The sequence below is a fragment of the Pseudophryne corroboree genome, chromosome 2, assembly GCF_028390025.1.
Source record: "Pseudophryne corroboree isolate aPseCor3 chromosome 2, aPseCor3.hap2, whole genome shotgun sequence".
Lineage (NCBI taxonomy): Eukaryota > Metazoa > Chordata > Amphibia > Anura > Myobatrachidae > Pseudophryne > Pseudophryne corroboree.
Genome location: NC_086445.1, coordinates 505943377 through 505971178, shown reverse-complemented (window position 1 = coordinate 505971178; position 27802 = coordinate 505943377). Strand labels below are relative to the sequence as shown.

At 42.7% G+C, this 27802-nt stretch overlaps 1 protein-coding gene across 1 annotated transcript in view; it reads right to left on the bottom strand.

Annotated features, from left to right (window-relative positions):
- The window catches only part of TBX4 (T-box transcription factor 4), a 286861-nt gene that overhangs the window by 225652 nt on the left and 33407 nt on the right, over positions 1–27802 (bottom strand). Inside the window, exon 3 of the mRNA XM_063957170.1 lies at positions 1541–1635. Coding sequence (XP_063813240.1) covers positions 1541–1635 — 95 coding nt within the window. The remainder of the gene's footprint in view (positions 1–1540; positions 1636–27802) is intronic.

Below are 27802 nucleotides of genomic sequence, written 5' to 3'. Positions count from 1 at the left end.
GCGCTGCGAAAATCGGTAGTGAGCGATCAACTCGGAATGACCCCCCATGTGCAGATGTGGCAGATATAACATTTGCAGAGAGAATTAGATTTGGGTGGCTTACTTTGTTTTTTGTGCAGAGTAAATACTGGCTGCTTTATTTTTACACTGCAATTTAGATTTAAGTTTGAACACACCACACCCAAATCTAACTCTCTCTGCACGTTATATCTGCCCCCTGCAGTGAACATGAGGGGTCATTCCGACTTGATCGCACGCTAGCTATTTTTTGCAGCACTGCGATCAGGTCAAAACTCGGCAAAACTACGCATGCGTATGCACCGCAATGTGCAGGTGCGTCGTACGGGTACAAAGCGGATCAGTGCTGAGCGATGGATTTAACAAAGAATCCATTCGCACAGCCGATCGCAAGGAGATTGACAGGAAGAGGGCGTTTATGGGTGTCAACTGACCATTTTCAGGGAGTGATTGGAAAAACGCAGTCGTGTCCAAGTGTTTGCAGTGTTTTTTGTACCGCTTGGCTGCACAGGCGTTCGCACACTTGCAAAGCGAAGATATACTCCCCCATAGGCGGCGACTATCTGTTTGCAGCACTGCAAAAAATAGCTAACGAGCGATCAACTCGGAATGACCCCCATGGTTTTGCCCAAATGCTAACAAATTTGCTGCTACGATCAGGTCTGAATTACTCCTTATATCATTACAAAACAATGCAATTAATTATTTTGACAGCTAGTGAATATCTAAGATTTGCAACAGGAAGGATAATCAACAGCAGTTTTATTTATTTATTTATTTATTCAAAGTAGCCTTAACATAGGACACTAGGAAACGAGATTATTTGTCTTGATGAGGAGGCAGATTCCCATTATACTGTACTGACAGTATATTGTCCTATCTCACATAAATGTTTCATTCTCAACAGAAACTCAACAAAGGCTGATTGCCTTTCCAGAAACGTTAGTACAAATGACCCTGCTCACATTTTTGCATTAAAAATATTGACTACTCTTATGGTGCGTACACACTGGCCAATATATCGGCCGTTCTATGGCCCAGTGGGCCAGTGTGTACAAGCAATATGTCTGTAAATGCCGTCGTTCACAGATATATCACGTAGGTCCTGCAGCACAGAAAACGACCAATATATGTAACGAAATATTGGCGCATCACTGTCCATACACATGCTGTAGCAGCCGGCAGTGATTGACGGCTGAACTGGGTGGGTGTATGTAAACACCCACCCAGTTCTTGACGTCAGTCCTGATGGATTGGGCTTGGATTTGTATGCACAATACACTGCCCGGTCTATCCATAGATATATCTACAGATCAATTGATCTGCAGATATATCTATTAGTGTGTACGCAGTATTAGACTATTTTTAAAATGTTTTCATTTTTTGAAATACAGTAACAAGTAAAAAGAGGAAAACACTATGTAGAGGAAAATAAAAACAGCAATAACCTTAAAGTTAAAAAAAAGTCACCAAAAATTACATATCAACACCCAGCAGATAATGGAATAAATGTGTAACAAACCTGCCAGCTTTGGTTATAATCATTTCAGTGCCTGCTTCGTGAAACTTTTTCCAGAGCTCCTTCTCATGAAGATATACTTTGATATTTTCAATTGTCTATAAATACAAAAGAAAGAAAACTGTATTTCTGTTTTTTTTTTTAATAAGGTAAAACATGTAGTGTGATCTTAAAGTTACACAATGTTAACACACTATAAAACAGAGCATTAATATTCATATAACATATTAATCAATAATTAGTGCTATCATTTCTGGTGTGTTACTTGCTTTCATTCATTTTGTATAAATTTAAATTATTGTAACCACTATGACCAGGGCTTAAAGTGGTCCTGGAGAGGTGGTGGAACTCATTTTCCCTGCCACCTAACCCCCCCTCCCCCCTCATATTATGTGGAGCCATGGCCAGTGCAAGTGTTTTCAGCACCTCCATGCAAGCTATAAATCAGTGCCCTCCATCCCATACTTTATAAAGGGACATCTCACAAAGAAGCAGCGTGGTCACATAATAGTACCCCCATTTCAAATTACACCACATGGTAGAACAATCCTATTCACATTACACCACATGTTGTTCCCCTAATTCATATTACACCACATAGTGATGCCCCTTATTCAGGTCAAGTCACTCACTAGTGCCATTTCACATTGCACTACACAATGGTACCCTTTATGCACATTATGCCACAGGGTATTGCCCCTTATATACAATTCCCACAGTGGTGCCCCTTATACACAATTCCCACATTAGTGCCCCTTATACACAATTCCCACAGTAGTAGTGCCCCTTACACATAATGACCACAGTAGTGCCGCTTATACACAATGCCCACAGTAGTGCCCCTTATACACATCTCTGCCTATGTCAATCCAGCTGTCTGTATCCCTCCAGCAGCTCCATGCCCTGTATCCCTCCAGCAGCTTCCACCACCTCTTTTGTCCCTCCAGCCACCTATCATCTTGTCTTCAAGATGCACAGAGCCTGCTCCTCTTCATGGCTCTTCTTCACTTCAGCAGCGGTGACTGCATGACTGACATACACCATGCCGGAAAAGGAAACCACTGGGACCTGGGGAGGGGATGAATGCTGTCCAACAGACACAGCATGTACGAGTACCAGGAGGGATGGGCTGTAAATAGAAGAGGACTGTGGAGCCATCAGGACCTGAGGAAGGGGGGGGTCTGCAGCTCATCAGTATTACATCTATTGATGTAGGTGATGGGGCAGGTTTTTCGGTTGGAATTACTGTACAGGGAAATGGAGGTGGTGGAACTAGTTCCCCCTACCATCACAGGTGGCGGAACTCAGTTCCACCTCATTCCCCCTCACTTTAACCCCTGACTATGACACTGGCAGGACACTGTAGCTAGCCCACATTTGTCATTAAACTTTGAGACTGTACTTTAATGCTGTTTGTTTTTTCCTACAGTTTATCTACCTATACTAATAAGAATCTGTGAGAACAACAGTAAACCTCAGTTTTATTCATCTGTAGCTTGTATTAAATCTGTGGTTTATAAGTGATGGTGCACACCCTTGGCGGTGCGAAACAACATTTCTTGGGATACAAGTCGTCACTCTACGTTTTTAACAGAAAATCATTTTTAACAGTGTAGCAGAAGTAAACTGCAAATGATAAGAAAATGAGATTCCTACATTGTCTAGGGACTAGAAACAATGATCTAAGAGGAAGCCAGACGTAAACAAATCGTTCCAAAACCACAGCTTCTGGGATACAGACAGCAATTAAATTAAAGAACTCTTCTGTTTCTCAGATCTGACACAAATAGAATATATCCCGGGGGCGTGGCTTGGCCGAGCATGGAGTAAGGAGCTAGGAGTTAGAGCTCCGTCTATCCTGCTGTCTTTATCCTGATTCCCCCGCTGGTGATCGCTCCTGACCTGGCTCACCCTTTGTGTCTCTTGGCCCTGCACATTTTGAGGGGTCTGCGGGACTGTGTCTCTGCCCTGGGCGGCCGCTGGACGGATCGCGGCCTACACCGCTCTGCCTCACTCCTTCCGTCTGACCGGAAGTGCGGCGCCATATTGAGAACTAACAGCGGCGGCCGGGGACGCGCTGGGCCGGAGCTCCCTTCACCCGTGCCCTCTTCTGCTTCTGCTGATCCGGAGGTCGGCGTGTGCCCCTGTCTCCCTCCACCTTGCGACTGGCGGGCTGACTGTCCCTGTGTGGCGGTGATTGCTGCTGACAGTGCGGGGGTGCATCTATCTGCTCTGACCGTCCCTCCTGACGACCCCTGCCTCCCTGCACTGCTGGTTGGAGCCTCCCTGTCTGCACTACTCTGCCTGCGGGGCTGCCTGGACACCTGCAGCTATCCTACTCTGCCTATATTGCTGGTTGGCGCTTCCCTATCTACACTACTCTCCATAAGGGTCCACTTGAAAGCCTGCTGCTGATTATACAGCCTGACTGCTGCCACTAAGGATTTCCTTTTCCCTGCTTGTGTTCATTCACCTAAGTGAGACTCTGGAAGCCTGAAGATTTTACAGCCTGTGGTGAGCACGTATTGTTTGTTTTATATCATCACTACGGGAGTCCTCTCTCTGCATTACTTCAGTGGCTTTGCTCTCGCACTTGGCCTCTACTGTTATTGCTATTTCTACCTCCACCCCCGTGTTCCACCCGTGTCCCGTCATGGTGCGTGGGGGCAGTGCTGCTACCGCTGCTGCTAAGCTTGAAAAATTTGCTAGAGGCTCTCAGTCTTCCTCCCAACCCACCTGGGGTACTGCTCCCCCATCCCCTCCTTCCCCCTCGGGGACACCTCCTCGAGAGGATGACACGTCCCAGTCGACACAGCAAATTCTTTTGGCCATATCCACGTCTGAACACAGAGTCATGGATAAAATCGGCCAAGTACAGGTGGATATCACTTTAATCAGACATGACATGCAAAAGATTCGTGAACGGGTGGGGGAAGCGGAGCACCGTATCTCCGACTTAGAAGACGTCACCAATCCTCTTAAAGATACGGTTTCCAATCTCACAACTTAAATGTCGGCAGTTAAGGCGAAGCGCTCTGATATTGAAGGAAGACTTCGTCGTAATAACATCCGCTTTGTGGGCCTCCCGGAGAGAGCTCCCAGAATCGTTCCTGGAAACATGGCTTCTCTGATTATTTCAACGCAATGACTTTGGTCCTCAGTTTTCTGTGGAGAGGGCGCACCGATTGCCTGCCAGGGCTCCTCCCCCGGGCGCACCTGAACGCACTTTCATAGCCCGTTTCCTACACTACAGGGACCGGGATGCGGTCCTTGCGCTGGCCCGCACACAGGGTCCTTTGAAATTTGACAACCATGATATTTCTGTTTATCCGGACTTCGCTGTAGATGTCCAGAAGTCGCGTGCGCAGTTCCTTCAGGTCAAAAGGAAGCTTCGTTACCATCAAATCCAATATGCCATGTTGTTTCCGGCACGTTTAAGGGTGGTGTATGTTGGCTCCACACACTTCTTCAATACCCCTCAAGAGGCGGAGGCCTGGCTGGAGCGTAGACCTCGGGCCCCTAACTGAGGACTGTTTCTCTCTCAGGGGTCGCATTGTTTGCTGGATTTTGTACTCCTGCTATTCATGTAGCGGGGACGATCTTTAAGTTTAGGAGCTGAATGCTAGGATATAGCCTTTTTGTAGAGCCAATACTTGTCTCTACTCCCTGAGGTTGCTATAGGTTTTCAGCTTTAGTTTAGTTGTTTTTTTGGGAACCAGGCGTGTCTAGTTTGGGATGGATATGCAGGGAGGGGGGTGTTTGGGCTGTTTTGGGTTTGTTTGTTTTTTTTGTATATGTGTTGCTCCATGTGTCACTGTGTTATTTTTTTTCTTGAACTGCAATGTGTCTATGTTTTTTCTTATATGTGCCTTTTGGTCTCCGGATGCTCTACCTGCTTGCTGGTGGAGGGCCGCAGTGGTCCCTTTGCTCCTTCCTTCTCTACACTCCGGGTTCCTCTCTGTTACGTGTCCTGCTTGCCTTGGATATTCCTCTTCTTCTGCCTCTCCATATTCGCCCCTTGCTTCTTTTCTCCTTCTGTCCTTTCTTTCTTATACTCATGGCTGCAGGGGTTGATGGACTCCGCATACTCGGCTGGAATGTGAGGGGCCTGAATGACCGCATCAAGCGGGCTCTGGTTTTATCTCAGGTGAGGAAGTATAAGGCAGATTTTATATGCCTCTCCGAAACACACTTGGTTGGTACTAGAACCTTGGCTCTCAGGAAGCCCTGGGTTGGTCTCTCCTATCATTTCACCTTTTCTGCTAATTCCAGGGGGGTTTCAGTTTTGGTGCGGAAGTCGGTTAATTTCCATTTAGTTCATAGTCAAATTGACCAATATGGCAGGTATGTATTCCTTAGGGCTTATGTTAACCGTACACTTTTGCATGTACTTGCTATTTATATCTCCCCCCCCTACAATAATGAAGTACTCCGACAGGCAATGTCGTTTATTGCTACTTCTCCCACAGCACCGGTCCTTTGCATCGGAGATTTCAGTAATGTTTTAGATAAAGTTTTAGATTGGTGGGCTGAGCTTCCCCCTTCTCTACCCTCTACTTCCCCGTCCCCCACACCGTTTGCGAGGCTGGTTGCCGAGCTTGGGCTCCTGGATGTTTGGAGGCTGAGACACCCCAAACAACTACAATACTCTTGCCACTCGGACAGTTTTCACACGTTCTCGAGAATAGATTTGGCCCTCGTTTCCCCTGATCTCACTGCTAGAATACTAGATGTCCAGTACCTACAGAGGGGAATCTCGGACCACTCACCCTTGCTGGTGGCCCTAGATTCTGTGCCTGTCTGTGGGGCTAAACTTTGGAAATTGAACCCTTTTGGTTGACCTTGTTGACTGATCATGAGGCCTTGGTTCGTGAATGGAGTTATTTTGAGGTTCATAATGCATCCTGTTCTGATCAACTGGTTAAGCATGACGCATTTAAGGCTTCGCTACGGGGCTCCTTCATACGACAAATAGCTAGTGTCAAAAAATCTAGTAGGGAGGAGGAGGTGCGCCTGGAGCTTGCCTGTCCCCAATCTGAGTCTGTAAACCTTTCTACTAAGACCCTTAGTGACCGAGTGAGGTGGGATTTGGCCAGGAAAGCCTGGTCTGACCATTTACTTGATAAATCAAGGCGCAAATTACTTTTGTCCCAGCATTCCCTCTATTCACAATCGGACACGGGGGGTAGTTACTTGGCTTTTCTAGCTCGGGGGGAGAGAACTGGAGGTTCCATTCAGCAGATCTGTGATGCCCAGGGCGAAATGGTCTATGCCACTCCTGAGAGAGCCCAGGTTTTCCAGTCCTTTTATTCCTCGTTGTATGCCTCTAAAGTCACTTATACCTCCAGTCAACTATAGCAATATCTTTCATGTATTGTCCTACCACAATTGTCCCAACAATCTATAGATTTTTTAGATGCTAGTACCAGTCCAGAGGAAGTTGAGGCAGCTATTGCCTCCTTCCCTAATAAAAAGGCCCCGGGTAGCGACGGTATACCGGTTGAAGTCTATAGACAATATCGTGCATACTTTGTCCCCTATCTTTTGACTCTCTTTAATGCTTTGCTAGAGGGTGCTCGTTTGCCTCCTTCTATGTCAGAAGCTATTATTGTGGTGATCCTCAAACCAGGTAAGGAACCTACGGCCCCAGAATCATACCGCCCAATCTCATTGCTACCTACTGATGTCAAGATTTTGGCCAAAATTCTGGCACTTAGACTCAATAGTGTTATCACTTCGATCATTCATGATGATCAGACAGGATTTATGCCAGGCAAGTCTACTCTCCAAAATTTGAGGCGACTGTTTTGTCACCTGCAGATGGGGGACCAGTCCGAGTCGGGGGCTGTGGTGGTTTCCCTGGATGCTGCCAAAGCCTTCGACTCTGTGGAATGGGAGTATTTGTGGGAAGTCCTTAGACGATTTGCTTTTGGCCCCAAATTCATTCGCTGGGTACAATTACTCTATTCTTCCCCGTGGCTCGAATATCTGTCAATGGCTATGTAACATCCCCATTTGCTTTGTCTCGTGGTACTAGACAGGGCTGCCCACTGTCCCCTGCCCTTTTTGCCCTGGCTGTGGAACCATTGGCGAGTTTCATTAGAGCGTCCCCTGATGTTAGGGGCATTACTATTGACGGACATGAGGATGTTATTGCATTATATGCCGATGACATGCTTTTGTTTCTCAGTGACCCTGATGCTTCCCTGACCTCCCTTCTAAGTATTGTTGATACATTTGGCCTTTATTCCGGCCTGACTATCAACTGGAATAAATCTAATGTCTTTCCCATATCTGGTATTCTTCCTGACCCATTGCCTATTGTGTCCTCCTTGCACTGGACCCTTCGCTTTCAGTATCTTGGTGTCTGGATCACTCCTAATGTTAAGTCTTTTGTACATCAAAACATTGACCAGGTCACGGTGGATCTGAAGCGACGGGTTCATGTATGGAAGAAGCTTCCCCTTACTGTCACGGGTCGCATTAACTTGATCAAGATGGTGATACAACCAAAATATCTTTATCTATTGCAGCACTCTCCTACTTATATCCCCAAGAAAATTTTCACTAGCATTGATAGTGTGCTTTCCTCTTTTGTTTGGGACGACAAAACGCCTAGGGTTGCCCTGAGAGCTCTGGTTAGGGCTAAATTGGATGGAGGTTTGGGTTTTCCCAATCTGCGGGCCTATTATCTAGCTGCCCAACTTGCGCATTTGTCTAATTGGATTCTCAGTAGGGATAGTCCCACGTTTGAGAGATTCTTTGCCGAGTATGTGGGGTCTCACTTCTCCCCTGTCCAGTTCCTTCTCTCTGCCTCTTCTACTGCTGGTCTTCCTCCTTTACTCCGTCAGTCGCTACTTGTATGGCGTCAAACTCACTCCTACTATGCATGGCGAGGTACAGATTCTGACACGCCACTTTGGTTTAACCCAGCGTATAGGGAGTTATTGCAGCTCTCACAGGACAATATATGGATTGGGGTGGGCCTTACCACAGTTTCACAACTGTATGATAATGATGTTTTTAAATCTTTCACACAACTGCGGGAGGAGCTTGAAATATCTAATAGATCCTTTTATCGTTATCTACAGCTCCGCCATGCGGTGCAGGCACAATTTGGGGCCTCACCTCCGTCCATTTCTGATTCCCCGATTAAAGACATGGTTATGAATTTGGGTACAAGTCACCAAGTTTCCACTTTATATGTTAGTCTTAATGCCCACATCTGCCCGAATATATTTGACCAACTTAAACTTAAGTGGGAGCAAGACATTGGCCCACTTACAGATGACCAATGGCTCCAGGTGTTGGGCTCTCTTAAATATACTACTCAGTGTGTCAAGTACCAGCAGGTTTATTTCTTTGTTTTACATAGGATGTATAGAACTCCAGTTTCTTTATGTAAAGCAGGTCTACGGCCTGGTACTACCTGCCCAAGATGTGGTGCCCCTGAAGCTACCTTTTGGCATCTGCTATGGCTGTGCCCCACTGTATGTGCCTTTTGGGAAGCAGTCTGGTCGGACATTCTGCTTACTGAACCTACGCTGCCCCCCCTTTCTCCTACACTGTGTATGTTTGCGCTAGACTTAGAGGAATCCTACTGCCCGGCATTATACAAATATGTTCTTTGCCTGACTACCTTAGCTAAGGTGATTATAGCGCGTAACTGGTTTGCTACTTCTTCCCCTAATGTGTACAATTGGCGAGCTCTTGTGAATGAGGTGTCAGGACATGAGAGGTTTACACATAGGTCTAGAGGGACCCTGCCCCAGTACCTCAGCAAGTGGGATAGGTGGAATACCTCCCGTCTGGCTGCAGCTGGGGCACTATTCTCTAACTGATTGAGGCTTAGTATGTGAATTTGCGAGATTGTCGTGACACTTATTATCTTTATCTGTGACACAGATTGCATTATTTGCTGTATTTGTCCTGTACCTTTTTCTTTTTTTTTTGTTCTGTTTGGTGTTTTGGTTTTGTTCTGTATTTAATGTTTTTTGTTTTTCCCTGAAAAACTTCAATAAAAAAATTACACAAGTAAAAAAAAAAAAAAATAGAATATATTCCTGTTAATATAAAGTATGATATGTAAACCAGGTCCATGCACACTACTAGAACACACACAAGACAACTGTGACCCATTCACCAGAGAAAAAAATGTTGGTGGCTGGCACATATGTGGACTTGTCAGCATGATGTGTCAATAAAATGGAGTAAATTCTCAGATCTATCTCTCTCTCTCTCTCTCTCTCTCTATCTATCTATCTATCTATCTATCTCTCTATCTTTCCATACATATATATATATGAAATGTGTATTTAGTAGTCTGTATGTCTGCAGTTGTTGCATGACCCAGCATGAGTGGGATAAATCCACCTTAGTTGCATCTATTTGAAAAACATGAGGGAAACATAACACTTTAAGGGGCAGCTTGCAGAGAGAGATAAGCTACTAACTACTCAGCTCCTGACTGCCATGTTAGAGACTGTGTTTGAACAATGACAGGAGCTGGTTGGCTAGTAATTTATCTCCACGGATCAGTAGGATTTACCGGCGGCCCTCAGTATGCAAGCAGCGGGGCAAGCGAGTCCCCTTGCGGGCTCACTGCGCTTGCCACGCTGTGGGCTTGGTGGCTCGCTGCACTCACCACAGGTTCTATTCCCACTCTATGGGTGTCGTTGACACCCAGGAGTGGGAATAGCCCCTGTGAGCCGGGATTCCAGCTTTCGGCACTGTCGGGATTCTGGAATCGGTATCCAGACTACCAGGATCCTGACAGCTGGCAAATTAACTGTATCCCCTCTCCACTTTATCTCTCTCTAAGCTGTGATACATATGCCCCTAGTACTGTTAAGTCTCAAAATAACTTTATATTCTGTGTTAGAAATTGGTCTAGGCTTGGTTTAGGTTTAGATTTAGGATTTGAGTCAATACTAGGATTACTATTAAGATTCATGGTGAATTAAAGTTAGTGACTTCCTTTTGTTTGGCTGAGGGGATTTTAGATGACCCTCCCCTTAGAATGTTAGCTCTCACGAGCAGGGCCCTCTTCCCTCATGTGCTTATCCTTTTTCTTACTTTAATAATCCTCAACTACCCAAAACTTCTGCATTTTTTTGGCCACCTTGGAACTTATCTCTATGTCGTTTACTGGTGTAGTTATGCTTAGTTACCCTGTACTTGTCCTATATTGTCTTCAACTGTAAGTCACTGTTTTCCTGTTTTGATTATGTGCACATGTACTCTGTAATTGGGCGCTGCGGAACCCTTGTGGCGCCATATAAATAAAGGATAATAATAGTAATAATTTTAATAAATCAGCTAGTTTTAAAATAAGAAGGACTTCGGTCTTCCCGGACACCATGGTGTGATGGTGTGATGAAAGAACTTATTTTGAAGTTTCTCCTATCTAGGCTCCATTAATAGTAAGTTTAATAGCTCCTTTAATGCCACTTTTGTTCATTTATGTAAATGGCCCTACACATTCAAACAGTCCTATAGCAGCAGTGCATTGACTTCCTGTAGCCCATCACAACCCTGCCTGACCTATAGAAAAAGGAACAGGTAGTGCAGCTGTAAGAGGAAAAGCTGTGCTTCTAAAGTAAGACTCCAGACTGAAGCCCTGCACAGCCTTGGAAGGACAGACTGGATATTTTATGAAGAAATGTAATAAGAATAATAAAAAAGTATAAAAACTCCAAATAATGAGCTTGATAGCTGATTCTGTTACCTAAACAAAACAAGTATAGTCATCCACTTTAAAATGAATGTTTCATATACTGTAAGTAAATATTAAAAAATACATAGTATACAGTACAGTGAGACACCACTAATATATAATACCAACCTATTAGATTTCCCACATGAACTATCACAAACTGTTTCTATCAGTCAGCTGGCTAATGTAAGTCTGTGATCTAAATGATATTATCACAGAATGCACAGTGCCAGAATGAGTGATGAATGAAGCACTATCCACATTGTAGTTTTCAGTACAGAGAATATCACAGCTGCTGGACTCCTTTATTAATAATATATTTACTAGAACCAATAACAGTCACTCCTCTGAGAATATACTGTCACATTCAATGTACAGTGCCAACAGTGACCAGACCTATAAAGTAATAAACAACTTCAGTTTTTAGTGTAAAAGATCTTTAAAATATCTGTAGTGCTGATTGCCATACACCATAGGTGCACTTAGGAGAGCAAGCTGTAAAATGTCACATTATATTCTTCTTCTTTACTAAACCATAACAATGGTTCATAAAAACAATAAATGTACCTCTATGTCAAAATAAAAATCAAGGGTAATTCTGATTGGAAGTATATAAACACAGTGCATATAAATTAGTTTGCTCTAGGACATGTTTCATAAACCAATCTATCTCAAGCATAAATCACAGCTCCAGGATTTAAAGTAATGTCTCACTTCCCCTTATGCATTACTCCATGTAGACAACCAGTCACATCAGGGGAAAAGTCTTATTGAAAAAGTGGGTGTATTTATCGCAGCGTCCAATTACCAGTCAGTGTCACATAAAAAGAAAACTTAACAGCGATAGGTAGATAGATAGATAGATAGATAGATAGATAGATAGATAGATAGATGATAGATAGATAGATAGATAGATAGATAGATAGATAGATAGATAGATAGTCATTCACAGTGGTATAAAACGACTCAGTCTAATCAAATGGCTCTCTCAAATTTTTCAATACTTGAGGCTTCATGCCAGGGGCGGAATGACCATAGGGCTGAACAGAAATTTTCTGTGCTGAGTGCCTGCCAGCAAGGTGTGTGTGTGTGTGTGTGTGTGTGTGTGTGTGTGTGTTGGGAGGGCTGTCTGCATCTGGAGTATGTACTTACCAAGAGATGGGCACTGTCTGTCCCTGGCAAAAAAGTAGACACTGAGCCAGTAGAAACTAAGTAGACACTGTTGTGTGTAATGTGTTATTACATGGTGGGCAGTGGCGCTTACTTCACGGGACAGAGCTTTCCACCAGGGCCAGGGGAAAGATGTATGGGGACCTTAACATGCAGAGCGCTTGCTTCAATTATTAGAAGAACAGAGCAGAATGCTTAAACAGTGGGACTTGTCAACTTGGGTGTAGTCAAAATGTCAACTTTAATAATGTTAGCACTACAATGTCAACACAGTTATGATGTCGATGTTGTTCAAATGTAGGCAGGCAAAGTGTGAAATATCAGAATGTAGACATTAGGGTTAGGCTGCAGGCGGGAAGAGGCACTGGCATATTTATAATGGGTGCAGTGTGTGCGGAGCACACCTGCCCCCGGGGTTCTGGGGACCCACACCGCACACCCTGCACCCATTATTTTTAATACTTACCCTCCAGAGTCCAGTAGCAGCAGTGCAGGAATCACTGGGAAAATGGTACGGCTCCATTTTCCCGGTGTTTTGCACATGCGCAGTAGAAAAATCACTGGGAAAATGGCCACCGCACCATTTTCACAGGGATCTGAGCATGCATTGTAGATTCTGGGTCAGCGCTAGGGTCCCCTAGGGACCCTAGTGTCCAGACTTAAGCACTGCCACTGGCTAGAGGGGAGGTGGCCCAGATGGAGCCTGCACACAGGCCTCCTCCTCTCAAGAAATGCCCCTGTGTAGAGGTTAGAGTTAGGCACTAGAGGGAGAGTTAAGTGTAGCGATTATGGTTAGGGTTTATGGTTAAGGATAAGGAAGAAATTCTAACCGGAATGCCAGTGGATTGGAGGTCTGACCCAGAAGTGACCGCCAGGACCCAGAAGATGCAGCTGGAGCTATTGCTGTTATCAGAAGCAGGTACCAGTCACTACTTGCCCACCAGGAACGATATGTCAACATTATAATATGATAACATTTCATTGCTGTGATGATTGTTGACATGGTCATTGTCAACATTATGACCATGTTACCATTCTCATGACATGATATTGACATTTAGACTGTCGACACACATATCATGCCACACCCACACTTAGGTATTGCAAACCTTTGCTTTTTATATGTATTAATATAAAAAAAATAATACATTTGAACTAGGAATGGGGAAAAAACTTTGTCTTTAATACACAATTGTTATGCACACCAGTGCCTGCAGGAATGTACTGGTGTCAGAACTGTTATGCACTCCAGTGCCTGCAGGAATGTACTGGTGTTTGAACTGTTATGCACACCAGTGCCTGCAGGAATGTACTGGTGTCTGAACGGATAGGTATGCAAAGCAAATGAACTCACAGACAGACACAGAAGGTGATAGGGTAACAAAATACACACAAAGTGAACAGAGAAGCCCAGAGGCTAAGGAACTGGGTGCCTCCCTAGTATTAGTAATGCTCAGATGGGAAAATCAAGATGTTGTGTTTTAATACGTAGAGAACCCGAAATGCTGCTGCTAAGGGCAACAGCAAAACCCTAAAGGGTTACCAACGGGTGTGGCAGTAAACTCCTTGGTCAGAGATGGAATGATAGACACAAGGAGAGTCTCCTCAATCCTAATTCTCACTTGCAGTGCACAGGTTCAGCTTACTGCCACTAAACTGACACCTGACACCTTGCACAGTGAGACAGGATTTAGGCAGGCAAGTCTTAGAATACAGCCGCAAACTTGCTAAGTTCACAGAGTAGTAAAAGAACCCCAGCAAGCTAAACGACTGACTCCAGTCTTACTGCTAGGTCTGGATTGGCAGAGTGTAGTACCAAATCCCCAGGCCTATTTGCAGTAAGCAACAACAAATACAAAGCTACACAGTACTGGCTAACTTTCAGGAACTGACTAACCAACAAAGATTCAGCAGCATCTGCTTAACCTGAGAAGAGGCCTTATAAAGCAGGTGCTGTCCACGCCCCACTCAGACCTCACAGACTGTGGGCACAAAAACCAGCACCGGATCCCCTGCCGTGCACAGAGCCTGTAACCACTGCACAGCAAAAGACCCGAACCAGAGTATCAGCTGCGCTCAGGTTACTCCGCTAGCACTTGTCTCCCGGTTGCCATGACGACGTGGCAGCACAGGGCAGGAGACCCTAACAGTACCCCCCCTCTGACGAGGGGTCAAAGAACCCCTACCACCGGGTTTATCGGGGAACTGCGAGAAGAAAGAGCGTATCAGTCTGGGGGCATGAAGATCACAACTGCGCACCCACGACTGCTCCTCCGGGCCATACCCCTTCCAGTGCACCAAAAATGACAGCCGACCCCGAACCATCTTGGAGTCAAGAATCCTTTCAACAACAAACTCCCTCTGGCCACGTATCAGAAGAGGGGAAGGTCTTCCACTGGAAGAAGGATTACTAATCGCCCGTTTTAAAAGGGAACAATGAAATGTTTTATTGATACCCAAAGAACGGGGCAGATCTAACTGAAATGCCACCGGATTGATAACCCTGGTGATCTTATAAGGGCCGATGAACCGGGGGCCTAACTTATGAGATGGCTGTCTCAACTTCAAATTCTTGGTAGACAACCAGACGAAGTCTCCTAATTTGAAGCTGGAGGGTCTTTTCCGCTTATCAAAAACCCTTTTGGTCACTAATGACACAGACACAAGGGCTTTCTTCACTTTCCGCCAAATACCTCTAAGGACCGAAACCACAGAGGAACCACCAGGCGTGGAGTCCAGGGGGTCAAAAGAATTGGCCTTAGGATGATGCCCATACACACAAAGGAAGGGAGAGATCCCTGTAGCAGAGTGAGCCGCGTTGTTATAGGCAAACTCCGCCATGGACAGATGAGCAACCCAGTCAGTCTGACACTTGGAGACATAACACCTGAGGAACTGCTCCAAGGACTGGTTCACCCTTTCAGTCTGCCCATTAGACTGCGGATGGTAGCCTGACGACAAGCTGACAGAAATCTGGAGATCGGAACAAAATGCCCTCCAGAATTTGGCCACAAACTGGGATCCGCGGTCAGAGACCACATCAAGTGGCAACCCGTGGAGACGCACAACATGCAGCATAAATAATTCAGACAGGCGTCTGGCCGATGGCAGCCCAACCAGTGGAACGAAGTGCGCCATCTTCGAAAACCTGTCAACGACAACCCAGATGGCTGTCATCCCCAAGGATTTGGGCAAGTCCACCACAAAATCCATTGAAATGTGGGTCCATGGCTTAGATGGGATAGAGAGTGGATGTAATGGGCCAACAGGAACCCCTCTAGGAGTCTTATTTCGGGCACAGATGTCACATGCCCGAACCCACTGATCCACATCCTTAGCCACCGAGGGCCACCACACCGCCCTAGATAGCAACTCCCGAGTTCTGGCAATACCCGGGTGACCTGCCGACTTCTTGGCATGGAATTCCAGGAACACTCGCTGTCTTAACCTAGAAGGCACAAACAAAAGACCTACCGGAAGGTCTGGAGGAGCCTGCTCCTGTGCTCTAAGGACTAATGATAAGAGCTCCTGGGTAATGCCCACTTTAATACATGATGGGGACACAATGGGCAACGGCTCCTGGGTGGTCTCCTGGATTGGAGCAAAACTCCGCGAGAGCGCATCAGCCTTGATGTTTTTTGACCCAGGGCGATATGTTATCAAAAAATTAAAGCGAGCAAAAAACAAAGCCCATCGTGCCTGCCTGGCATTGAGACGCTTCGCTGACTCTAAATATGCCAGATTCTTATGGTCGGTGAGAATTGAGACCACAAACTTAGCCCCCTCAAGCCAGTGTCTCCACTCCTCGAGTGCATCCTTAATAGCCAACAATTCCCGGTTACCCACGTCATAATTCATCTCGGCAGGCGAAAATTTACGGGAAAAGTAAGCACAGGGATGAAGGCGATTATCAGACACTCCCATCTGAGAAAGCACTTCCCCAATACCCATCTCAGAGGCATCCACCTCCACCACAAAAGGACGCTCTGGATCTGGGTGTCGCAGCACCTTGGCCGATACAAATGCCCTTTTGAGATGGGCAAAAGCCGCTTTAGCCTCACAAGACCAGTGAGCAACATCCGCCCCTTTCTTAGTGAGTGCCACCAAAGGCGCCACTATAGACGAAAATCCAGCGATAAATCGTCTATAAAAATTCGCAAAGCCCAGGAAACGCTGAAGCGCCTTCAAACTAGTGGGCTGCACCCAATCCAGGACTGCCTGTACCTTGGAACCCTCCATTTGGAAACCTTCTGGGGAGATAATATATCCTAGAAATGCGATTTGCTGAACTTCAAATTCGCACTTCTCCAGCTTCGCCCCAAGCCGGTGGTCTCTGAGTTTCTGGAGGACTAAGCGTACATGCTTCCGATGTTCTTCCAGGGAATGGGAGAAGATTAGGATGTCATCTAAGTATACAACTAAGAATCTATCCAAATATTCCCTGAGCACATCATTCATGAAATCCTGGAAGACTGCCGGGGCATTACAGAGCCCAAAAGGCATCACCAAATATTCATAATGCCCTGAGTGGGTATTAAAGGCAGTCTTCCATTCATCCCCCTCTCTTATTCGGATTAGATTGTACGCACCGCGTAGGTCAATCTTAGAAAAAATGGTGGCAGTACGAAGCTGGTCAAACAAGACCGAAATGAGAGGCAGTGGGTATGAGTTTTTAATCGTGATACGGTTCAATTCCCTGAAGTCGATGCAGGGTCGCAACGAACCGTCCTTTTTACCCACGAAGAAGAACCCCGACCCAACTGGAGACTGTGAAGGTCAGATAAATCCCTTAGCCAAGTTCTCCTGAATGTACTCTGCCATAGCCTGAGTCTCAGGACGTGACAGGGAGTACAACCTGCTCTTGGGAAGCTTAGCATTTGGCAACAAATCAATGGCACAGTCATAGGGGCGATGGGGAGGTAGTACCTCTGCAACTTTTTTGGAGAACACGTCCGCAAAATCTGCATAACACCCTGGCAATCCTGGCAAACTTAGCTGCGAGAGCCTGACTGGAAGGCTCAAGCAACTCCTGAAACAATCAGTACCCCAACTAAGAATCTCCCCAGAAACCCAGTCAAATTGAGGATTGTGGGCCCTTAACCAGGGTAACCCCAACACCAATGGGGCAAAAGTACAGACAGTCACATAAAAGGACAATTTTTCAGAGTGTGTGGCTCCAATAAACAAAGAAATCTGGCTAGTGCAAGAGGTAATTTTACCTTGGGATAATGGTTCCCCGTTTAACCCACAAATCTCAATTTCCGATGCCAAGGGTACTAAGGGAACAGAGTGTTTCAGGGCGAATTGGCGGTCCATAAAAACCCCGTCGGCCCCACTGTCCACAAAGGCCTCAGTCTTGACAGTTTGACCGAGGATCTTCAAGGTCACCGGAATGATAAAAGTCTTCTTGGGAAATTCTGACTTCTGGCCTGACAGGATATTTCCCATCACCCTCAGGCCCTGAAGTTTTCCGGCTTTTCTGGGCATGATACTACCACATGACCTTTATTCCCACAGTACAAACACAACCCCTGCTGTCTCCTCCGCGTCTTCTCACGCGAGGAGAGGCGGGTAGCCCCAATCTGCATAGGCTCCTCGGAAAATTCCTCAGAGTCTGAGGTTCCCTTGGGAAAGAAGGAAACCTCAGTCTCCCTTTCAAGCCTACGCTCTCTCAGCCGTCTATCCACCCGGATGGATAACTGCATGAGCTGATCCAAGCTATCAGGCAAGGGATATTGTACCAGTTGGTCCTTTATCTGGTTAGAAAGACCTCTTCGGTACTGGTGTCTCAGGGCTGGGTCATTCCACTGGGTATCATGGGCCAACCTCCGAAACTCCGTACAGTAAACCTCAACTGGCCTTCGCCCTTGCTTAAGGATCGAAATCTGAGCCTCGGCTGAGGCCGTCTTGTCAGGGTCATCATACAACATGCCCAGTGCCGTAAAAAAAGCATCAACACTTTTAAGCGACGGACAGTCAGGCTGCAACCCATATGCCCAGACCTGTGGGTCTCCTTGTAGCAAGGAAATCACTATGCCCACCCGCTGAATCTCCGACCCAGAAGACTGAGGCCTAAGCCGGAAGTATAGCTTGCAGCTCTCCTTGAAACAAAAGAACTGCGAGCGATCTCCAGAAAAACGATCCGGGAGATTTACTTTCGGCTCCTTAACCCCTGAAGGTGTTGCTGCTGCGGGAGCTCCACCAGCGGCCTGGGAGGTGTGCATTTTAATGGACAAATCATTAAATTGTCGAGTCAGGACCTGCACCTGATCGACCACCTGTTGCAACGTATTTTGAGGGGTATGCTCCATATTCCCACAAAATTTCAACAGGAGTATTAGGCTGCTGAATATGTTATGCACACCAGTGCCTGCAGGAATGTACTGGTGTCAGAACTGTTATGCACTCCAGTGCCTGCAGGAATGTACTGGTGTTTGAACTGTTATGCACACCAGTGCCTGCAGGAATGTACTGGTGTCTGAACGGATAGGTATGTAAAGCAAATGAACTCACAGACAGACACAGAAGGTGATAGGGTAACAAAATACACACAAAGTGAACAGAGAAGCCCAGAGGCTAAGGAACTGGGTGTCTCCCTAGTATTAGTAATGCTCAGATGGGAAAAGCAAGATGTTGTGTTTTAATACGTAGAGAACCCGAAATGCTGTTGCTAAGGGCAACAGCAAAACCCTAAAGGGTTACCAACGGGTGTGGCAGTAAACTTTGCCATGACGACGTGGCAGCACAGGGCAGGAGACCCTGACAACAATACAGTTTAACTAGCTAGAAGAGCATAAAATATTGGGAGCGCAGAGGATCAGATGTCTTTTTGTCTACGCCAACTGGTCCCCAGTTTTCACTTTGTTTTATATTAATTGAGTACTTGTGGTACAACACAATACTATACATCCTTTTTAGTGTCTTAGGTCCACCTATTGTAACATGCTCCACATTGTGTTATTGTAACTCCAACTAACATTGCGTGTTATTTTAGCCTTTCTCACCACTTGACGCTACTTCCAGTATTTTTTTCCATGGCCATTTTAAGTTCTCAATCTGACTCTGCTCATACCTTATATAAATTCAAAGAGGGAAATCGAGGATGTCTAGGCTTTGGAATCATTTTTAACAGAATTGTATCTGCTTCAGCACACAAAATGTTTATATAGTTTTGATAAAATAACAGTGAAGGATATCAAGAAACTAGCAAAAACAACAACAAAAAAGTAGAGGAGCAATAGAAAGATATTGGGCCAGATTCGTTTGCCGGGCGGAAATTTAAAAAAACCCTGCGGCGCATGTTTTTCCCCGGCAGCCTTTTTCGTATTCAATTAAGGGACTGAAAATCGTTTTTTCTTTTTTGCCCTTCCAGAGCAAGTCTGATGTTTCCTAAAACCATTATTTTACTCTGGGACCCTGCTGGCACCCCTCTATTAATAAAGAAGCAAATAGAAATTTCCAGTTAGCTTAATTAGTCTGTAATTACTCACCTTCCGAAGTGGGGTCTTCTGCATCCAGCATCAGAAGCCGATTCTTCTGCAGGAACTGTGAATATGGGAGGTGTGTGAGTGTTTGCAAGTGTGTACGAGTTTCTGTAAGTGTGTAAGTATGTGTGAGTGTGTGCATTACCCCACCATAGCTGGCCACTGGGGGAACTACATCTCCCAGCAGCCCTTGTGCCTGCCCAGTAGATCCGGAGCCTCCCAGCAGCCCCTGGGACTCTCAGCAGCCTCTCTCCAGTCATAAAATGGAGGGTAGATCACTGGCGACCATTTTTTTAATTGGATACTGCGGGTATCGGGAGCACCCATCGGGTATCGGGAGCACCCAAAATTGGGCGCAAGGTAAGCAAAGTTTTTTTTTTACCTCACTAAACCTTGCTCCCAATTGAATTCCTCCTATTGTCTTATAATAAAAGAGAAACAATGTGATCACTGATCCAGAATTATGATGGCTATCTTATGAAAACATATAGGTAACTAAATAATGTGTTATTTAAAAAAAAAAAAAAACCTCTCTCAAGATCCAATTAATGAAATCAAGGGAGAAGTAAAGACTTGGCTGTCACTGAGAGGGCAGAGAGAGATTCGAAGTTGTTTATTTATTTCCCATTGACAACAACATACAGTATTATAATTCCTAGTGCTCTACAGTAGAGTAATGATTTTTTTTATTTACTTGTGGGTATTTTGAATCATAAATACTTTTAAGTAGTTAAATAATAACCTCTTTACTTTATTTTCCACTAACAATTATCACTGTGCACAGATTACCTTTCTCAATACTGGTCTTTCAGTTAAATATGGAAACATAGTCATTTAGATTTTCATAAAAAAAATAGCTTGGAATCATTTCATAAGCTATAATAGTAACCATTTTAAAGTTGGAAGAAAAATCTAAAGACTGCTCACTTGATGCTCTTTTATAAATAGGCATCTCCGTTATTTAATTCTTTCTGTTAGAAGGGTTATCCACAGAAACCTTTGAACTTGCTCCAACATACTGTATATTGAGTTCACTACCTATATCAAAACAATTCCTAACTCTTAATTAGACAAGTCAGTTGCTTTTAAGTCCAAATTTTTTTCATATTCTGATCAAGATATAAAAGTTTCAATAATAACTTCTATTTACTTAAATTAGATAACATACTGACACCAGTTCAATTAGAGAACCCCATAACAATTTGTAGAAGTGCTAATAAGCTGAGGATCAAATTAATACCTATCTACTTGTCAAATAAGAACTCTAGCACTCTACATATGACGGGAGATTTAAGTGCAATAGACATAGGTGTATTACCCCAAAGTACATATTTTACTATATATATATATATATATATATATATACATACATACACAACAGCTGCCCAGTAAACACTCCGGAATAGGGACAGGTAGGGGAAGACAATTTCACCACGTTACTAAATATCATGAAAAACCATCAGCTACCCACATATTCACTCAAAAGAGTGTAAACATTATAACTAATAACCTATGAATTTTTTCCACAGGTGCCACTAGTTTTTATTAATATTTTTTTATATTTTGGTAAATTTAGCGCTCTTTCTTAATTTTATATTGCTACTGTTCTAAAAGAGCTGCTTACAAGCAAGCGCAGCAATACCATACTTTTAGCCTGGAGTACTGCATGTTACTTCCTGACTCTGCAGAGAACTCTCCAACCAGGTAGTGTTTCCCTGACATGTGATCCCTTCAGCCTATCACCGGAGAGCAAGAGGTATATATTCGATCTTCAAGCACTGGGAAGCTGACAGTGCTTTGTTGTCCTCAAGCCTGTAGAGAGCTCCTGCAGTCTCCTGCTTAAAGAGACAGTGCATTACCAATTTCAGCACTTCCTGACTCCTATCTCCAGGATATCTGCAAACCTGCACCACTGGTTATCTCATCTCCAGGATATCTGCAAACTTGCACTGCTGGTTATCTCATCTCCAGGATATCTGCAAACCTGCATCGCTGGTTATCTCATCTCCAGGATATCTGCAAACCTGCACCACTGGTCAATACAGTATCCAGTATATCTGCAAGCCTGCATCACTAGGCATCCTTCAAGCTATCTAGCTATCCTGTACTGCTGGTTCAATCCACACTTCCAACTATCCTGTACTGCTGGTTCAATCCCAGCTTCCAGCTATCCAGCTATCTTGCACTGCTGGTTCAATCCCAGCTTCCAGCTACCCAGCTATCCTGAACTGCTGGTTCAATCCCAGCTTCCAGCTATCCTATACTGTTGGTTCAATCCCAGCTTCCAGCTATCCTGTACTGCTTGTTCAATCCCAGCTTCCAGCTATCCAGCTATCCTGTACTGCTGGTTCAATCCCAGCCTCCAGCTATCCAGCTATCCTGAACTGCTGGTTCAATCCCAGCTATCCAGCGATCAATCTCTACCACAATTGTCACTCAACTATCATTGCACTGGTATCCCTAGTGTTCTAGTTCCCTGTAGTTGTATAAACACCTGTGGCCAGTCATAGACTTGCCACGCCTGTATGAACAGGTCATATATCAAGCCCGCACTATTCCTTCCTTGGGACTCCAGCCAACTAGCTACTAGTCCTCGTCCGGTTCCACAAGTACCAACAACCATGACACACAGTAGGAAAGTCACTGAGAAAATGGCTACCATGCCATTATCCTGGAGATCTGCACATGCGTTCTAGACTCTGGGACAGCGCTCCCAGAGTCTAGGGACCCTAGGGCTCAGAGCTACAGCACTGCTGCCTGCTAGAGAAGAGGGGGCCCTCATGGAGCCTGCACACGGTCCCCATCCTCTCTAGAAATGCCCATGGTCCTAAGCACAGTATTGGCATCTTGCCCAAATAATCCAATAAAAGGTGTAGATGAGGCCAACTGCCAGTCCTTTATTATCCTTAAGTAAAATGTGATTTATAGAAATAATTATCTATTTATTTAATTTGTAATTTTCATGGTGATTTGTAATGTACAAAACATAGTAAATGCAATTCACCATGTAAATCAAATCTTTTAAAAATCTCAAAACCAAAAGCACCAGAAATCTCAAAATCAAAATAATTATCAGTTTCTGAAATGTTAAGTATTACATTTTGTAAATCGTCATTGACTACCCTGAACAGCAGAGAGATGAGTGTGAAGTAAATAGGTTACTGAATTGAATGAGAGTGTTGCTGGTCCCTATCCCACACTAGTTTTCTTGTGTCTTGGTGGGAACTTGCCCAGACTGACTAGTACAGGGGACTTTCTATTTCAATAATCCATTTATTATAATGCGCTTTTGGTACATAAAGCACATGCTGGAAAGCCCATTAAAAAGATTGGTATTGTAAATTTAAATGATTGAGAAAAGTGACACAATAAAAATCAAATGAAATCCCAAGTTTAAAATTTTAAAATAATCTTCAAATTTTTCACCAATTTGATACTGTTGTACTGCTGTACAGATTTTTACTAGATACCCCCTTAACAAGGACTTACATTTTCAGTACACAATAAAATGTTACTCAAGTAAAATTGGATCCTTTATTATAATTTCATTCACCCAAGATATTCCAGAACAAATGCACTAAAGAACTACCACTGCCTGCAAGAAACAGATATGGAGAAAAGGCCTTTTGTCGCAACCCAAAAAAATCCATACAATCAACCTAAAACACATTTTTCAAATAATATATAATTCTGAATGAAATAAATATAATGCAGTAAATTAAATGGTAATGAAATTTGATTGCCATGAGGGTTAGTTCAAAGAGTAGCTTACGATTCCAAGAATGTTTTGGTGGCATGAATCAATGTGGAAAAGTCGCTGATAACATTTTGAACTTATTCATTGGTCATAATTGCAAAAAACTGTACTTATAGATAGAAATAATAAATTCAGGAAATGGTATACTGCCTCTTTGCCACACTCAGTGACTGCAGGTTCATTTTATAATTGTACCATTGCCTGAACTGTATAATCATTGAATTTATTTTTAGGAGTGGCTATATTTAATAGCTATTTCTTCTTTTTAAATTAGAGTGCATTAAGAACAATATTATGCCACTTGGGTTGGGAGTGGGACATTTACAATCTTTTTTCTTGTAATTTCATTATCTTACTAGAGGACTAGATTTGATTCCGCACAGATATGTGGTAACTAAGGATTATTCAATGAGTACCAGTATATTTTAAATACCTAGGCAGAATGCCATATTAAATTGAACTGGTGGTGCACCCTGAAGACAGTAATTGCTTACTGTACAACAATTGGCAAGAAAAAGAAAGAAGTACTTCTTTGTGGGTGCACTCTTGAAATTAATAAGTTAGAAAAATTGGTAAAGAAAGTAAAACTTAACTTTTAATAAAGGAGATTTATTTCTTAAACGACATTTTTAAAAGTTAAGTTTTACTTTCTTTACCAATTTTTCTAAATTATTAATTTCAAGAGTGCACCCACAAAGAAGTCTTCTTTCTATTTCTTGCCAATTTCATTATCTTACAAAACAAACCATCTGAACAGTAAACAGAGAGAACCTTAAAAATACTCTATTAAAGACTTTTTGGGTAAATGTAATAAACAGAAATTTGACAAAGAAGGTAAAGCAGCATTTTTTTTTAAGGCAGAACCAGCTTCATGTTGCCTTTTTATTTTTTAAATTGCTGCTTGAAATCACATGGCAAACATTGCTGGAAATATGGGATTTTTACAAATTGTTGTTCATTACATCTCTCCAGTATCTAACAAAAGAAATATGACATTGTTTTACATAAAATGATTGTTTTAAGATATTGTAATTTCAAAGATAGCATTCATTTTAAACCTTTAATAAGGAATTCGATTAGCCACAGTAAATTACCAAGGCTAATTGATCCCAGGGGCTAATTGCATTTTTTTTTACTTGCCTGAGGCAGGAAGAAAACAAAATGTGATAACTTATTTTTGTGTCAGCGATCACGAAAATGCATGGATCCAAAAACTTATCCCAGATCCATGTATTTTTTTATGCAAAAACATTTCAGTGTCCCCATGAAAAAAATAGGACACAATTGAATGGCAATTAATCATAGTAATGTCCTTTTTTTTTTGCAGAAAACTTTAACACAATCAATTGAATTCTGCCCTATATGTTTTTTTGCTCAGCCATACTGGAAATAAATGGTTAAATAATCAAATGCCTTCAAAACCTCCCAGGACAAGACCCATAAAATAATGACCTCTATTTACCTCTAAAATATCACAGAGATATTTGAAGATCTTTTTAACTATTTGGAATAAAAGCATCATTTTCTGGAAAACTTTTCTGGTCGTTATGACCAAGTTGGATATTATAAATATATTTTCTCATAAAACCAAGGATCTATCTCAATCTCTTTTATGCAGGCTCCTTCCAAAAACACTGTTATATAATAAATCATTTACTATCATTGCCACAGGTGGCTGTATTTAAAGCATTTTTCCATTTTCTCTTGCATTCTACTTTCCAAATGGCAACAAATTTCTTTAGACTTCCCTTTTTCTACAAATTAAATACATTTCTATTTACTGATAGATGTCCAATGATGACATCTACCATGGAAAATTGTACATATGACCTGTTGAACAAACTGCTGATGTACTGATAAATAAACAGATATATTTTTAGTCCTTTTGCTCATGGGATGTTATATGTGTAATATACTGTATCAAGGTATTGAAAATTAGATTCAGGATAGGAAACAAGCAATAGGAAAATATGTTAAATCTTATTAACTCACTGCAAAAGTGTCACACTAGTTTCAGGGACTATACTTCACATCAGTGAGCATTGTCTCCACTGAGCCTGGACACATTTCAGTGTAGACTACACTTTGTATGGCAATGTTCTCGTCTTTTGTTATAAGTCTGATGACAACACATTTTTTATGGTTGTTTTTATTTTTCCATTTAATTCCTTCAAACATTTGTCAATGTCTCAGTACGCACTATGGGGGGTATTCAATAGTCAAACATTAAACAATGTATTTGTTGCAAAGAGACAACAAAAGAAATAGATTGCTTTTTGGAGCACTCTTTTTTAATAAAATATGAATAGATATGATATGATTGTGATAATTTAAAACATAACCTTTAATTATTCTTCCTAAAATAAAAGGGGTACTTTAAGTGGCACAAATCCATATGCATATGCCACTCCGTAAGTGCATAAATTCTATTGCATCCCCTGTAAATTATAAATATCTGTGTCTAAATTAGACCAATAATATATACATGGTGAGAATATTAAATCTGTGTCTAAATTAGACCAATAATATATACATGGTGAGAATATTAATCAACATAATCAGGATATAACCATCTGTATCTCAAATACAGACCAATAATTCATACCTGAAAACAAACAATTAATTATTGACAAAATTTGTCCTAAACTGATGGATCGCAGCCAGTAATAAAAATTTGATATATTTATCAGTAAACTGATCAAATATGCTTAAATCTATACCTTAAATAGTTATGATTCAATTCCGGCTATTTTTTCAGCTCGGTGCACTCATGACATGAAGCCTATATCTGAAATGTGTTACATATTCAACTTGTATCTATCTTCTGCAAGTTTCTAAACACATGTCAAATTTGTTACTTTTCTAGCTTGTATCATTCTTCATCAAATTTCTAAACAAAATGTGTCAGATTGATTTCATTCTGCTGCCTGTAATCATATGTTACATTTCTCATGAAGACACAAATAATTCCACTCTACCTGCATAAACAATTTCACAGCCCTGTTGATTTAAACAGGGACAATTTCCCCTTGTCAAGTATTGATTAATACACATAGATACTTTCTGGTAGATCATCAGGTATTCAAATGTCTCTAATTTTGCCCCCAATATAAGCCAATTTTCACCATCTCCACCATATTTAATCAAATAACTCCTGCAAAAAATGTATACATGGAAATATTTTCAAGAAGTATCAATTCAACAATCCTGTTATAATCCAATTATTTTCCTAATGTGAAATTTGTTCAATTAATTAGCATATATCATATCCATTAGCATAATTTAGATGGACACAGAGAGCTATATGACACATATCCATACATCAGTGCATACACAGAGTATTCCCAAAGGGCATAAGAGACTTTGCTAAACCATAGAGTATCACAAAAAGGAGATATTGTACTGAACTATTGGACTGCAGTCTTACTTATTCTAGATAGCATATCAGCAATTTCACCAATTATGCATAATAGCAGTTCAATCATCAATTAGTTCATTGTTCTGGGGGTACCCCTGTAGTAAGTGCAATAGTAAATAACCAGCAGTGAGCTCCATCAATTTTGGTCACTGTATGGTAAACTATTGTTATAATAAATGTACTGTTAATTTTGACCATATGCAAGGTGTGTCTGAGATAACATCACAGGTCTATATAACACAATTGTGTCCATAGGATAGTAAGATAGTACAGTCCAAGATGCCATCTCCCTCATCTGCTGCCCAATATCTTCATAGAGCGGATACTGGGTGAGAGTAAGGGTTATTGCCGGGCTGATAGAAAAATAGGTTCAGCGTCACTTTGTCACCCTGTACCTGGTGTTAGATGGATCCTGTTACCACTGGCATTGCAGGATCCAAATTCGCCAGCAGGAGACAGGTGAACACTAAGAAAGAGAAATTAATAATGCTGCATGTATCATAAGCCCGTAAATGAAGTTGCTTAAAGTTGATATAAATATTAATTTTTGGTAGCATCCATTTAGTAGAGCAAACAAAGGTTGCATACATACTCAGTTACAAATTATAGCTACTTCTATCAGGGACATAGGACCTGGCCGCAGAATGTGGCTTCATTCATTGCCTGAAAACTGACGCTGGGTGTTCCAAACAGGTGTGTGTAAAACAGAGGTGCCGGACAT